The 13,782-nt window shown below is 37.9% G+C and overlaps 1 protein-coding gene across 1 annotated transcript in view; it reads right to left on the bottom strand.

Moving 5' to 3' along the window:
- Positions 1-13,782, bottom strand: part of si:dkey-97m3.1 (fatty acyl-CoA reductase 1) — a 62,917-nt gene that overhangs the window by 22,755 nt on the left and 26,380 nt on the right. Inside the window, exon 3 of the mRNA XM_034033676.3 lies at positions 7,395-7,570. Coding sequence (XP_033889567.1) covers positions 7,395-7,570 — 176 coding nt within the window. The remainder of the gene's footprint in view (positions 1-7,394; positions 7,571-13,782) is intronic.

Below are 13,782 nucleotides of genomic sequence, written 5' to 3'. Positions count from 1 at the left end.
GGTGATGCAAAACCTTTATCCATAGCTGTAGTCTCTTTATTAATTCTGAATACAAGATAACACAGAGAAGCCAAGTTCACATAACATTTTGAATGTGCTTGGTCTCTGGTACTGTATACAGCATTTATTGTTTTATTACCAGCATACAATAACTCAGTATTAGACACAACCTACTGTAGTTTTCAAGAGGGTTCTGAGTTTAGTAAAAACATAACTCATTTTAATGACATACTGTACTGAGTTGATAAACGCATTGATTTCAGAATGCTTGCCAGTGTTCAGATTTTTAAGGGGTCTGTTTCCACTTCTGTCTCAAGAGATCATAATTGGGAAATGTCTTTTCACTGTTTCTGCATTGTTTCTGAAGAGTGTTGCCTTTTTGAAACAAGTGCTTCAGGATCTGAAAAGACTACCAAGCAGATGGAACCTTGGTTTCAAGTCGGATCTGATCAGTGCTTGAAATGGAAACAAAAAGAAGCGGTAAGCACAGTACTCTCAAGCTCACTTTCCACCTCCATCTCTGTCTCCCTGCCCAACTCCCTCTCTCTCTCCCTTTCCATCTCTATGTGTCTCCCTTTCCAGCTCTCTCTCAGGCACCCTGTCCAGCTGTCTTTCTCTCCCTCTCTCTCTGTCCAGCTCATCTCATCTAATCAGTACTGCATCTAATTGCGACTTGACCTGGACCATTCAAAATAAATTCCCCCGCTCTGTTTTGCAATACACTCTGGGAGTTGCAGTTGTTTTGTAATGCACTCTGGGAGTTGCAGTTGTTTTGTAATGCACTCTGGGAGTTGCAGTTGTTTTGTAATGCACTCTGGGAGTTGCAGTTGTTTTATAATGCACTCTGGGAGTTGCAGTTGTTTTGTAATGCACTCTGGGAGTTGCAGTTGTTTTGTAATGCACTCTGGGAGTTGCAGTTGTTTTGTAATGCACTCTGGGAGTTGCAGTTGTTTTGTAATGCACTCTGGGAGTTGCAGTTGTTTTGTAATGCACTCTGGGAGTTGCAGTTGTTTTGTAATGCACTCTGGGAGTTGCAGTTGTTTTGTAATGCACTCTGGGAGTTGCAGTTGTTTTGTAATGCACTCTGGGAGTTGCAGTTGTTTTGTAATGCACTCTGGGAGTTGCAGTTGTTTTATAATGCACTCTGGGAGTTGCAGTTGTTTTGTAATGCACTCTGGGAGTTGCAGTTGTTTTGTAATGCACTCTGGGAGTTGCAGTCTATGCTCTGCTGTGACGTAAATCTTGCAGCTGTTGTTGGGACAACAAAGTAACAACTAGAAAGTCACATAAATGCAGCTGACAGTTTGGAAAAGAAAAATGGCAGATAGTTAGTGATAAGCGCCAAAGTGCTACGCAAATATATATATATATATATATATATATATATATATATATATATATATATATATATATATATATATATATACACACATATAATTTATTTCTTAGCAGACGCCCTTATCCAGGGCAACTTACAGTCATAAACAAAAAATACATTTCAAGAATCACAGTACAAGTATTAATACAATTAAGTGCAAGATAAAATACAATGACTTCAGTTCTAGTAAGTACAAGTATATTACAAAATACGAATCAATATCAGAGCAGATAACAGTGTCAGTGATAGTTACATCAGGATACGATTAAATATATATATTTAATTTTTTTTTTAATTATTACATTAATATCATGTTCTAATATAGTTTTGTGTTTGTGGTATTTTGGGTTCTTTAATGACAGTAGGCTTAAAATACAGTATTTGCATAAAAAGCTTTATCCCTTAAATCAAAATAGACTTTTTAAAAATAGAACTAAAGAGTTAAAGCTTTGTGAATAGAGCCCAATGTTTAATCTCAACCAGAAAGGTTGCCGTTTTTTTTTTTTATCTACCTTTCGTAAAATGTTAATGAGAAACACTAAAGCTGTCAGCTCCCCTCCAGAATAAGATAATGTATTGTGGTATGCTATGACTCAATTTGTATAGCTAGACAAATATGTTGGGTGTGTGTGTCTTTTCATTTATTTTTCTAGGTGTTCTTAGGGACACACCATTATTTAACATCGTAATCTGTTCATTAATAGTTTGCCAAGACCATACATTCCAACCAGCATAACATGGTTCAACCTAATGTGCTTTTCTCACTACTATTGATTACAGCGTCACAGTAGTTCAGAGCGGTTTTACCCTATTTAGTCTGGCCAGCTACAGTACATTTATTATTAAAGATTTGGCTGAATCACAACTCACAGCCCCTTCCTCTGTCTCAGGAAATGTGATTAAATCAGCACCATATATAGCTATGGCCAAATGTTTGGCATCACCCAGAATTAACTAATTTTGCTTCATAAAGTTGAATGAAACCTAGTTTTCAATATACTTAATGAAAAACTGACACATTTAAAAATGTGACATTTCGAAAATACTACTGTTATGGCTTCCAGTAGACTTTTGCGATATCATTTTGTAGTTTCTTTGATTAAGCCTACATGATGTTAAACAAACAATCTCAATTATGTTCATATAGTTTAAAAAAAATATTATGTCTCAATCCTAAAATTCTAGGTGATGCAAATCTTTTGGCCATAACTGTATTTGAAAATAATAACTGCTAAGCAGAGTCGAAGAAAGTGCACCATTCTAAACACGGACTGACATCATCACGCTATAAAGGACACTTCGCATGTCTTAGATATAGGAGTGAGAGAAGCCACAACCTGACATTCACTAAGGCATCAGATCAGACACAGAGAGATTTCGAGATTACGAAACATTACTGGCAGCCAGGAGCAATTGACCTTTTATTTCATTTTTTTTAAAAATCCTATTAACACTCCCTCAGATTAAATGTGCTATGAAATTGTGCTCTTTGATATTAATCAGAAATACACTGGCTCTTAGTTACATTAAATTATCATCGGTTTGTTATAAAAGCCTTGCTCTTACGGACAACCAGGAAGAAATGCCTCCAAACTAAATTGATTTTTAAAATCCTCAGCTTGCTTTCAGCTCAGGTTACTTATTGATAAACTGTGTGCACAGCTAAAGTGTGTTTTCGCTTTAACCGTACTAGATGCTAGATACATGGTAAAGGTTTAATTTTGCTAAGGCAAAACTATCAGGAACATAAACGAATATACCAGTTGTGACGGGGGACTGCCCAGTCTTTATGATCATGGTTGGGACTGGCAGGGAGGGGGTTAAAATTCCTCCCTGCCAGAAAAACATGTGAGAATGTGGCTGGAGCCACAGGGGATAAAAGCCAGGGGAGAGGCCCTGGCTAGGAGGAGGGAGAGTTGTAAGGAGAGTTCTAGAAGCAAGAGTGTGTTTGTATGTGCTGTTTTTCTGTTCCAGTGAAGGCAACGCCCAGCCTGGAAACTTTATTTTGTAAGTTTTTGTTTTGTGTTTGTATTTTATGTTTAAAACCTTTTTGTTTGGCCCTTGTGCTGGTTTATTTTGTATTTGTGTTTATTAAAAACTTTATTTTTGAACTTCAAACTGTCTCTGAGTCTCAAACCTCGGTCAATCCTGTCACACCAGTATATACCTGATCTTCTGCACACCATCATGCCATGATGCTTCAATTTGTCAAACTGACAATAATAATGACATGGGGGTGGAAGAAAAAATAATTACTTTTTGAAACCTTTATACTCATGGCAACTGACCTTAAACTAAGTGTATTCATTCAGTTACAAAGAAAGGGCCCCTCCCAGTTATGTGCTTCACTATCAGTACACATACAATAGGAACTGCAAATGACCCTTTCAACATTCACAAAATAAACTTACAATAAATATCTACAATCAGTATGTATACTTTATGTGGAGATTATGTATAAATAATACAATGACATTCAGGAGGATAGAGGTCAAAGCACAAGTGGACCTTCTCATGGGGTGTGAGATGTTATAGAACACACCTACAGCATGCATTAGAACACTGGTTCCCAAACCGATCCTGAGGACCCCCTGTGTCTGCTGGTTTTTATTCCAACTGAGCTCTCAATTACTTAACTAGACCCTTAATTAAACTGATGATTTGCTTAATAAGACATGTTTTTTATTGTTTTCTGCTCTTAACAGTTGCATGTTTCAAGTTAGCTGTAACATTTTATAAGTAACTTGAACTCTGCAACTGTTTGAGAGCTGAAAACAATTAAAAGGTCTAATTAAGCAAATTATCAGTTCAATTAAGGGTCTAGTTAAGTAATTGAGAGCTCAGTTGGAATAAAAAACCCAGGACTGGGGACACTCAAATGATTTAAACCAACAGTTCTTTTCAGGTACAATTCAGTTTGTTAATCTCTGAGTGTGGCTGTCTATATCAATGTGGTCACATATATACTAAATAGATGTCTTTATAATTACAGCAGGTATTGATATGGCACATTTGTTTCAAATTACCAAGTATTTTCAAAACATAGTACAGTAATATGACTTTTAAGTAAGTCTTTTAACATTACCATGAAGCTGCCCTACTATCACGTAAGAAGCCTGTCTCCACCCACCTAATTAATATTTATTTTGGGTGGAGAAAGCATTTACTTGATATGATAAACGTAATAGAAGTGAATGGTGGAACAGAGGAGGAAGGTGAGACAAACAGAAAAGAACGATAGTAACAAGAACATTTTACAAAAGCCAGCAACATGTTTTGTTGGACTAGCTAACAAAAAACAAATAAGTGCTATTTGGAAAGAAAAGCAGTAAAGTTGGGCATAACACAAAACAAAACATGGAGAGAAATAGCTGAAATGGTTAATGCCGTGGGCACAGACAAGCGCACAGCAGATAAACTTCAATGTAAATTTAATGAAAGATCTTTAAACTGTTAAAATGGTCTAATTTGCACACAGGTCTCTGATAAAAAAAAAATAGGGACGTAAAACAGTATAACACAAGTATCACGGATGCTAACAGTAGCCTACTATATTATTATGATTGACACATACATACCATATACTGGTACACTGTTTGAAATGATCATACCACAGCCCAAAATGATAACTCTGATTGCATTGCTGTACGCTCTAAAAAACAAAAAAGATATGATGTACACTTACCAAGAAGCCAAGTGTCTCTAGACCATAATGTCAAAAAAAAAATCGCTGTGCTGCAATCATGTTGTGGGGTGTTGCTCCACCACTTATTTATTACCTAAAGTCAGCATTTTATTTTGGAATTTGTATTTTATTGATAGACACTTTTCATGGATCCCAGCCGCATGTCACATTGGTCAAGGGTGCACTTCCTAACTACTGTTATTCACTGTCAGACACCTCACACTGCACACGCATCAGGCACACAGCACAGGCTTTCAGCCAAGGCACTCTGAAATGCACAGGCTATGAAAAACGATTGAATTCATCACACCTCCTTGTTTTTTATCCAGCGATAGGATATGAATAATGCATTTATATTGTATCACACCTAATGGGATTGCGACCCATAATTCATAGTAATATGAGCTGTTAACAGACTTTCACAAACACGGGTGTACATAAAGCACTTTGTTTAATAAACGTTGAAAAAAAAAACGCTATGTATTTAAGAATATAAGAAAAGTTTGAGAACGAGAAAAGGTCATTCAGCCCCTTCAGGCTTGTTGTCCCTTCTTATCACATCCTTTTCCCATACTGGGGGGAACTCACTTAAAAGCACAGAATCTATCTTTTTTAAAATTTTCCCAGTGTTTTAGATCCTACTACTTCACCTGGCAGCCTATACCGTGCATTTATAACTCTGTGTAAAAAAGTGCTTCCTACCTGTTCTGAACTTGCTTTTACAGCTTCCACTTATGCCCTCTTGTTCTTCTCTCTGTGATAAATTTGAAGTAGTGTCTTGGGTTAACTTTATCTAGACCATTTATTATTTTAAAGACGTCAATCAAATCCCCTCTTTCCCTTCTTTTTTCTTAGCTGAAGATATTTAATTATTTTAAGCTGTCCTCATAGCTCATGTCATTAAGTCCTGATATCAGCCTAGTTGCCCGTCTCTCTACCTTCTCGAGTGCAATGATGTCTTTTTTGTAGTGGGATAACCAAAACTGCACAAAGTATTCTAGGTGGGCTCTTACGAGGACATTTTTAATCTTAGCATAAGCTCTCTAGACTTATATTCAACGCTTTTTGCCAAATCTACTGTAGATCCTTTTCACAGTCCTCATCCCATATTTCCATCCCGTTCATTTTATTGTGAAAATCAAGATAAATTATATCATTGCCATAACATCCCCAAAAAAGTCAAGTAGGTTAGTCAAGCATGACCGCCCTCTTCTGAACCCATCCTCTATAATATTGATGCTGTACAAAAGTCTTCAAGCTTACCTCTCAATATTGCTTCCATCATTTTGCAAGTTACGAAATCTAAACTAATAGGTCTACACAGAACCTTACAACTTACTCTCATTTAAAAATCTAAATATTGTGTAAAATTACTGAAAAACGCACTTACTCAATGGTAAGCACCATTGTGTTCATTTAAATATAACCTCCAAGTGCAGTTGAAAATGCATGTAAAAGGGTTTATCTTCAACAGAAAATAAAACAAAGAAGTATGCAATAACATAGTATCATGCTTATTTTACTTATAGAAAAGCTTATAAAAAAAAAAAACTGAATACCACTCCCACCACAACCGATACATTATTCATCATTCATACTTTAAACAAAATATTGACTTCTTATCAATTTCACACAGCTGAGTCAACAAGGGTGATTCACTTGGACCAGAAGGAATTAAATTAATACAATAAAAGTATTGCAGTTGATCTGGTTGATAATGTACTTTCGAATTCCAAACGAGACCCTGTGGTTTCTTTTCAGGCCACTGCTACTGAACTATTAAGTCAACTGACTTCACTAAGCTTTCCCAGTCAAATCTGACAATGAATAATACCCAACACCTAAAACTATGAAAAGTACTATCGTAGCCCATATCTTAGAGTTAGGTTGGGTTAGATAACCATTAAGTGTGTGGAGTGGTGGTTAGGGCTCTGGACTCTTGACCAGAGGGTCGTGGGTTCAGTCCCCATTTGGGGACACTGCTGTTGTACCCTTGAGCAAAGTACTTTACCTAGATTGCTCAAGTAAAAACCCAACTGTATAAATGGGTAATTGTATGTAAAAATAATGTGATATCTTGTAACAATTGTAAGTCGTCCTGGATAAGGACGTCTGCTAAGAAATAAATAATAATAATAACAATGATGCAAGCTCATCGCCAGTATTTTCACTAAATAACCCTTTAATAAAAAATAAATAAATACAAAAATGAGGGTTAACACTTGCAGGTTAACACAATGTTCCATTGCACCCTTCAATTGTATTCACATAAAACCAAGGTATCCCGTTTCTGTAACTTGAACCATATCTACTGTTAGGATGGGGTCTTACTTCAAAGGCTCGTCAAAGCGAATAGTGGCTGCACAGTGGAAGACAATGTTGATACAGGCAGTTAGCGTCTCTACATCCTTGGGGCTGATGGCCAGATTGGGTTGGGTCAGTTCACTGCTGATAGGAATGATCTTCTTGTGGAAGTCAGGATTGTCCTCCCGCACACGGTCAAACAGCTGAAACAGTAACAAAATGAATAAATAAATACAGAAATAAATGCATTTTCAACAGCAGCTGTTTTTGCTGTAGGGATTGAAATAAGACTCCCATTCCACAGCAGCGTGAGCCATTGCATGTTCATTTAGCCATACAGTAGGTATAGGCCACACATTCAATAGTTAATATACAGTTAATGTATTGGATGGTCCAAACTGCTATGCTATGCTTACACAAACTACTCTGTAAAGCAGCATGACAACAATCTAAAAGGTTAAGTTTACCCTTTTCTCAGCTGTAGAGCTTTGTGTTTTATTACTTTATAACTGAAAAGCTGACTCCTCAACACTAGTAACAAGTTAATACAATGTTAATGTATATGTGCAAACAGTAGAAATGATTCAAATCAAGTCAAACTAGTTTGTATAAGAAGCAATTTGACCAAACATTACTGGCATTTTCACACAGGTTGACAAGAAGCAATATATTTATGTTTACTGTATTTAAGGATTGTTTTAATATTTTGACATGGGAAAAAATCATTGTTACTATCACAACTGGCAGCAAATGTATTGTATGACAAGCCCTATCCCATTTTGTTATAGATAACCTGACTCATAACAGCATGGGTGCAAATTTGGCGCCTCAGCAACCATAGATGATGGACCACTCACAAGACCCACCCACACTTTTTAACGTCTATTTTGAAAACTCACCATTCCAGTCTGTAATTCACTGCTCTGTTCTTAAAGTAAAAAACAAACAAAAAAATCAATTTCTATTTTACAAATCAAGCAATTTCAGAAAGCTTAAAAGATGGGCTCCTGAGTGGCGCATTCAGTAAAGGTGCTCCACGTGGAGTGCAGGATGCGCGCTATAGTCTGGACGTCGCGAGTTCGAGTTCAGGCTATTCCACAGCCGACCAAGGACGGGAGCTCCAGGGGGCGGCGTACAATTGGCCGACCGTCGCCCGGGGGGAGGGAGGGTTAGGTCGGTCAGGGTGTCCTCAGCTCACAGCACACTAGCGACCCCTGTAGTCTGGCCGGGCGCCTGCGGGCTTGCCTGTAAGCTACCCGAGAGCTGCGTTGTCCTCCGATGCTGTAGCTCTTGGGTGGCTGCATGGTGAATCTGCAGTGTGAAAAAAAGCGGTCGGCTGACAGCACACGCTTCGGAGGACAGCGTGTGTTCGTCTTCGCCCTCCTGAGTCAGCACAGGGGTGGTAGCGGTGAGCTGAGCTTATAAAAATAATTGGCAATTCCAAATTGGGAGAAAATAACCCAGAAAACAACAAACCTGTCCTAATAGTTTTCTTAGGAGGCTGTGTTGTCCAGTGGTTAAAGAAATGGGCTTGTAACCAGGAGGTCCCCGGTTCAAATCCCACCTCACCACTGACGCATTGTGTGACCCTGAGCAAGTCACTTAACCTCCTTGTGCTCTGTCTTTCGGGTGAGACGTAGTTGTAAGTGACTCTGCAGCTGATGCACACCCTAGTCTCTGTAAATCGCCTTGGATAAAGGCGTCTGCTAAATAAACAATAAAAAATAATTGGCAACGACTAAATTTATAAAAATAAAAAAAAGAAAGCTTAAGAGAGGCTTTAAATTAAGCTACTGAGTAATTTGGTTCTTGCTTTGTAAAACTAACAGATGTAAATTGCTGACTGGAGTAAAATCAGAAATGACCCCAGGGTACATAATATCACCCTTTAGTCAGTTATCTGGTGGATTAGGAAGGGCGGTGCAGGAGAAGGGGCTTTTGCAAGCAGTCCACCTTGTTTATTGCAAATTCTTTTCAGACGTGATCAAGTGTACAGAGCATGTGAATGATACACCGTGTGTGAAGTTCTCTACACACCTTGAACAGAGGAAAAACATGTTTCATATACTTGCAGGCAATGACTTCTACAGAAATGCTAATCCCTAGAAGTTAAATGGTTCCATGGTTGCTAATATTAGGACAGGTTTGTTGTTTTCTGGGAATGCGGATGACAGAAGAGGGAGATTACCTGTTGCATCAAAAGGAACCACTCCTGTAGCTACCACAGAATCACTTCATTTCCAGGGCCAGGCTACTACAGGAGATGTGTTTCCTCTAAAACTCTCAAACAATGTGCAAAGTGTCTTGTTATCTGCATATTATATCCCCTGTAAACCTCATCTGAAAAGGTGCAGCCAAGCAGCTACCAGACCCATATTTCCAAAGAATGATGTGTCACACGTCAGCAAGCAATTGTGTGTCAGCACATTAACCTATCATTTGGAACTTTAAAATGCACGCAGCCAAAGAGTGGTACTGTACAGTACATACATCATTTATTTTAAGAAAAAGGCGATCAGTAGCCTCCACTGTAACTGATTTGAAAAGCAGTAAAATGTGGTTAGTTGCAGTTTCATTTGAAAACTATTCGAGATCTGATAAGAGATTGCTGGGTTTTGAAGGTGCATGTTTTTAGTATTCATTCAAGGTCTTTTCCTTGTTGGTATTACAGGCTCATGTAACCAGATACAGAAACGCTGCATTGGGATTTAACAAGGCAAATAACGACACGGTGTATTAATGACTCATAATCTCTTCAGATCATCTGGAATGTGCATTAAGGGCATCCCCAAGGCTAACCCTTGGTTTTATTTGTTTTTTCTTCACTGCTAAAGCACATTATTAGTGAGCCCCTTTGAGATGAACAGCTGCTCAACTTGCTCAGTTTCAGCAATGTAACAACACCCCTGTATTCTGAAGCAGTCTCTCATCCACATACAGGATTCAGGAAGGTCTGGTCTGACCACGTACTGTATAATGACCCACCCTGAAGGAGCTGGCTCATTACAATGATGGCAATTTTAATGCCTGTAGTGTGTATCATTGAAACAGTTAATTGCTCTGCAGGTAACAAGAAAGCAAATTGCTAATAAGAATAAGCAATCTTTTATTTATTTCAATGGTCTAATTAGTTGACAGGCTGATAAAATACTGTATACTTCAGGGTGGTAAAATTACTTGCTGACAAAGTAATACATAAATATCTTTGATGGGTAATTAATCTTCCTTTTTCCATTTGTACTGTGTAAGCATATCCCAGGCATAACTTTTCCATCAAATTATGCTGTGTTGTTTTTATTAATTTAAAAAAAAAAAACCACAACACTTAAGTCTCTTGCTTTCGTTCTCATTCCTCTAATAGCTGCTTGTCATTTCAAGCCTTAGTTCCTTCCTACAGACTTCCAAATGCACTGCTCTGACCTCTGAGCCCAAACCCATCTCCAGCTAGCATCCATTCCACAACCATTTGCAAATTGTGTTAAGCGACTGATTATAAAAGTCTGTTTGGTTCAGTTGGATCAGCTACCAGCACAATACTGGTCAATGATTACTGGCTGAAACTCTCTCTCTGAAACTGGCTGATTGGACCCCTGTAGAAAAGCTAAAGAATATTACAAAATCAATAACAGTTAAACAACTTGCCAAAGCATTTGTTTCCCATCGAGCTCTACACTGGAGTATCTTAGCTCATACTGCCAGACCGCAGCAGTCAGTGAGAAGCTAACATCCTTCTTATAAGCACAGCAGTGCACCTTCCCTAGTTGAGGAAGCAGTTCAATTACTACATTTGAGAAACTTTCTGCAAGTAAAAATGGGCTAAATAAATCTTTTGACTTGACGGTAATCCTGGATCTTTTAACTCTGTGGATTGGTGGAATGTTTCAGTATACACACTATATCTAAGATCCTGCATCCCCAACCATCTGTCCAGGGCCAGGATTAATGATGGTTCTTCTCAGCAGTTGGCCCCAAACCCTTACTCCACAGTCATAAATTACTTAAGTGTCTCAATCTACTGCACCAAAATCTAACAGCAAAGCATTTAACATTGCATTAATGAATTGCAACCGAAATGAAAATCAGAGTGCTAAACTTTTCTGTATCCAAAATCTAATAAACTAATAAAATGCATTTTAAAAAGGCAGAGCAAAAGCTTTCATTTACATTCTTTATCAATAGAAAAAACACATTTACCTTGTAAATGGAATTCCAACCCATGTGTGGGCATATCTTAGGGCAGCAGTGTGGAGTAGTGGTTAGGGCTCTGGACTCTTGACCAGTGGGGACACTGCTGCTGTACCCTTGAGCAAGGTACTTTACCTAGATTGCTCCAGTAAAAACCCAACTGTAAAATGGGTAATTGTATGTAAAAATAATGTGATATCTTGTAACAATTGTAAGTCGCCCTGGATAAGGGCGTCTGCTAAGAAATAAATAATAATAATAATAATAATATCTTACACCACTGCCATTACCAGCTAGATGACAGAAGATTGATAAGGTCCAATATCTTGCACGTACAACATGGCTGCTGAGATTAAGAGCAAGTACAAACAATGCTGATACCATTTCCTGGACCAACATATATATTTAAAACCAAAGCTTTCAGGATTAATGTAAGGTTCTATAAGTTCTCAGAAGGAATCTACAAAATGGAAAGTTATACTCAAACCACCTGAAAAGTGGGTTTTATTAGTACAATCCATGCCTATCAGAAAACACATTACCTACATGAGATGTAACTCCACTTTACATTACATTACATTTACATTCAAATACAGTAAGACTGTCAATTGCAGTGGACTGTTTGATAAAAAAAGAGCCCCTAATTACTGGGGTATTAAGTTGCAACCATTTCCTTTAAAGTATATTTTGATTTCATCAACTCCTTTAAGTATTGTAACCTAGCAACATGATAAACAGATATGACACAAGCTGAGGATGTGACCACAGATTGCAAATTAGGGATCAGCAGATACCGTAACTGCAATGAAAACAAAGCCACACAACACAAGCCATTTATTGCCAAGGTAACCAGGTTCTTCAGACACGAATTGGAAGACTTCTTTTTTTTTTTAAATCTTTTATTTAGCTACCATTTTTTTCATATGGGTTATTGAGGCACTGTTTTTGTTTTCTTGGTACAGAATAGAAAATAATAAAATAAATAGATCTACGGAGTGAGTGTTTATACAAGTCAACAGACAGGGATTGTTACAGGTACAAACATGGGATACCCATCTATACCTAAAGAATACATGTGCTGTACAGTTCATTCAGAAGGTAAGTGCCTTACTTTTCAGTGTGCTCCACGTAATCAATGAAAGGTTGCCAAACTGCAGCAAAATCACCAGTCCTCCCTAACATCTTCAATTGCATTCTATCAGTTGAGAGCTTTGATCCACATATCAAATGTTGGGACAGCAATGCTAAATAATATTATTTATTAGTTACATAGAAAATTAAAAGGCTTGTTATTCAAAATTGTTCCCATTTAAGCTAGAGATAACATTCAGTTTTGGTTGCTTGGGTTATGTAATGCTTCCTACAATGCAGTCATTATTATTTAGCAGACGCTTTTACCCAAGGCACTTACAGAGACTAGGGTGTGTGAACTATGCATCAGCTGCAGAGTCACTTACAATTATGTCTCACCCGAAAGACAAAGCACAAGGAGGTTAAGTGACTTGCTCAGGGTCACACAATGAGTCAGTGGCTGAGGTGGGATTTGAACCGGGGACCTCTTGGTTACAAGCCCCTTTCTTTAACAACTGGACCACACAGCCTCCTATTGGGGGTCATCTAGAGTAACCCCCAATTCTCCCAACAAGGTCATATACAGTACAATGTCTTGTGCGTCCCACTTTCAATTAATGGGATCCTATCTATTAATAACTAAACATATTCATTTAAATAAAAAAAAAGTTTTTTTCTGTAGCACTGGACGTGCAAATCCAGAGTATTAAGGTGATTAATAGTATAGTGCAGACAGCCCATGGCACCATGCTGAGATCACCTAGTTCCAGCAAGCCACATGGATGACTTCTGACAAGCAGCATGTCAAGCTGCAATGAAGACTTCACACTGTTCCATAAAGAAACCTCTTTTCTGTTATCCTGGCAGTATTATATTTCTTAGCAGACGTTATAGTTACAGTAGCTGTTTTTTAAGCACTGTTATACTTTGGGCTGGTTTACAGAAACGCATCAAGCATTTATCAATGCATTGTGCTTTCTGTGTGGACAATGGAAAGGAAACGCAGAGGATATACAGATAGAAAATATAAGATACTGACGATTTCATTTTGTGATTCTACTGATACATGGACAGGCGCAGTGAGGGTTAGGCACAAGCAATCAGGCAAAAAAAAAACAGGAAGTCAGGCTATAAATAATAATGCTGTTATTGACGTAGT

Source organism: Acipenser ruthenus, chromosome 14 (assembly GCF_902713425.1).
Source record: "Acipenser ruthenus chromosome 14, fAciRut3.2 maternal haplotype, whole genome shotgun sequence".
Classification (NCBI taxonomy): Eukaryota; Metazoa; Chordata; class Actinopteri; order Acipenseriformes; family Acipenseridae; genus Acipenser; species Acipenser ruthenus.
Note: the sequence above shows the minus strand (reverse complement) of the source record. Positions and strands in the feature narration are given on the sequence as shown.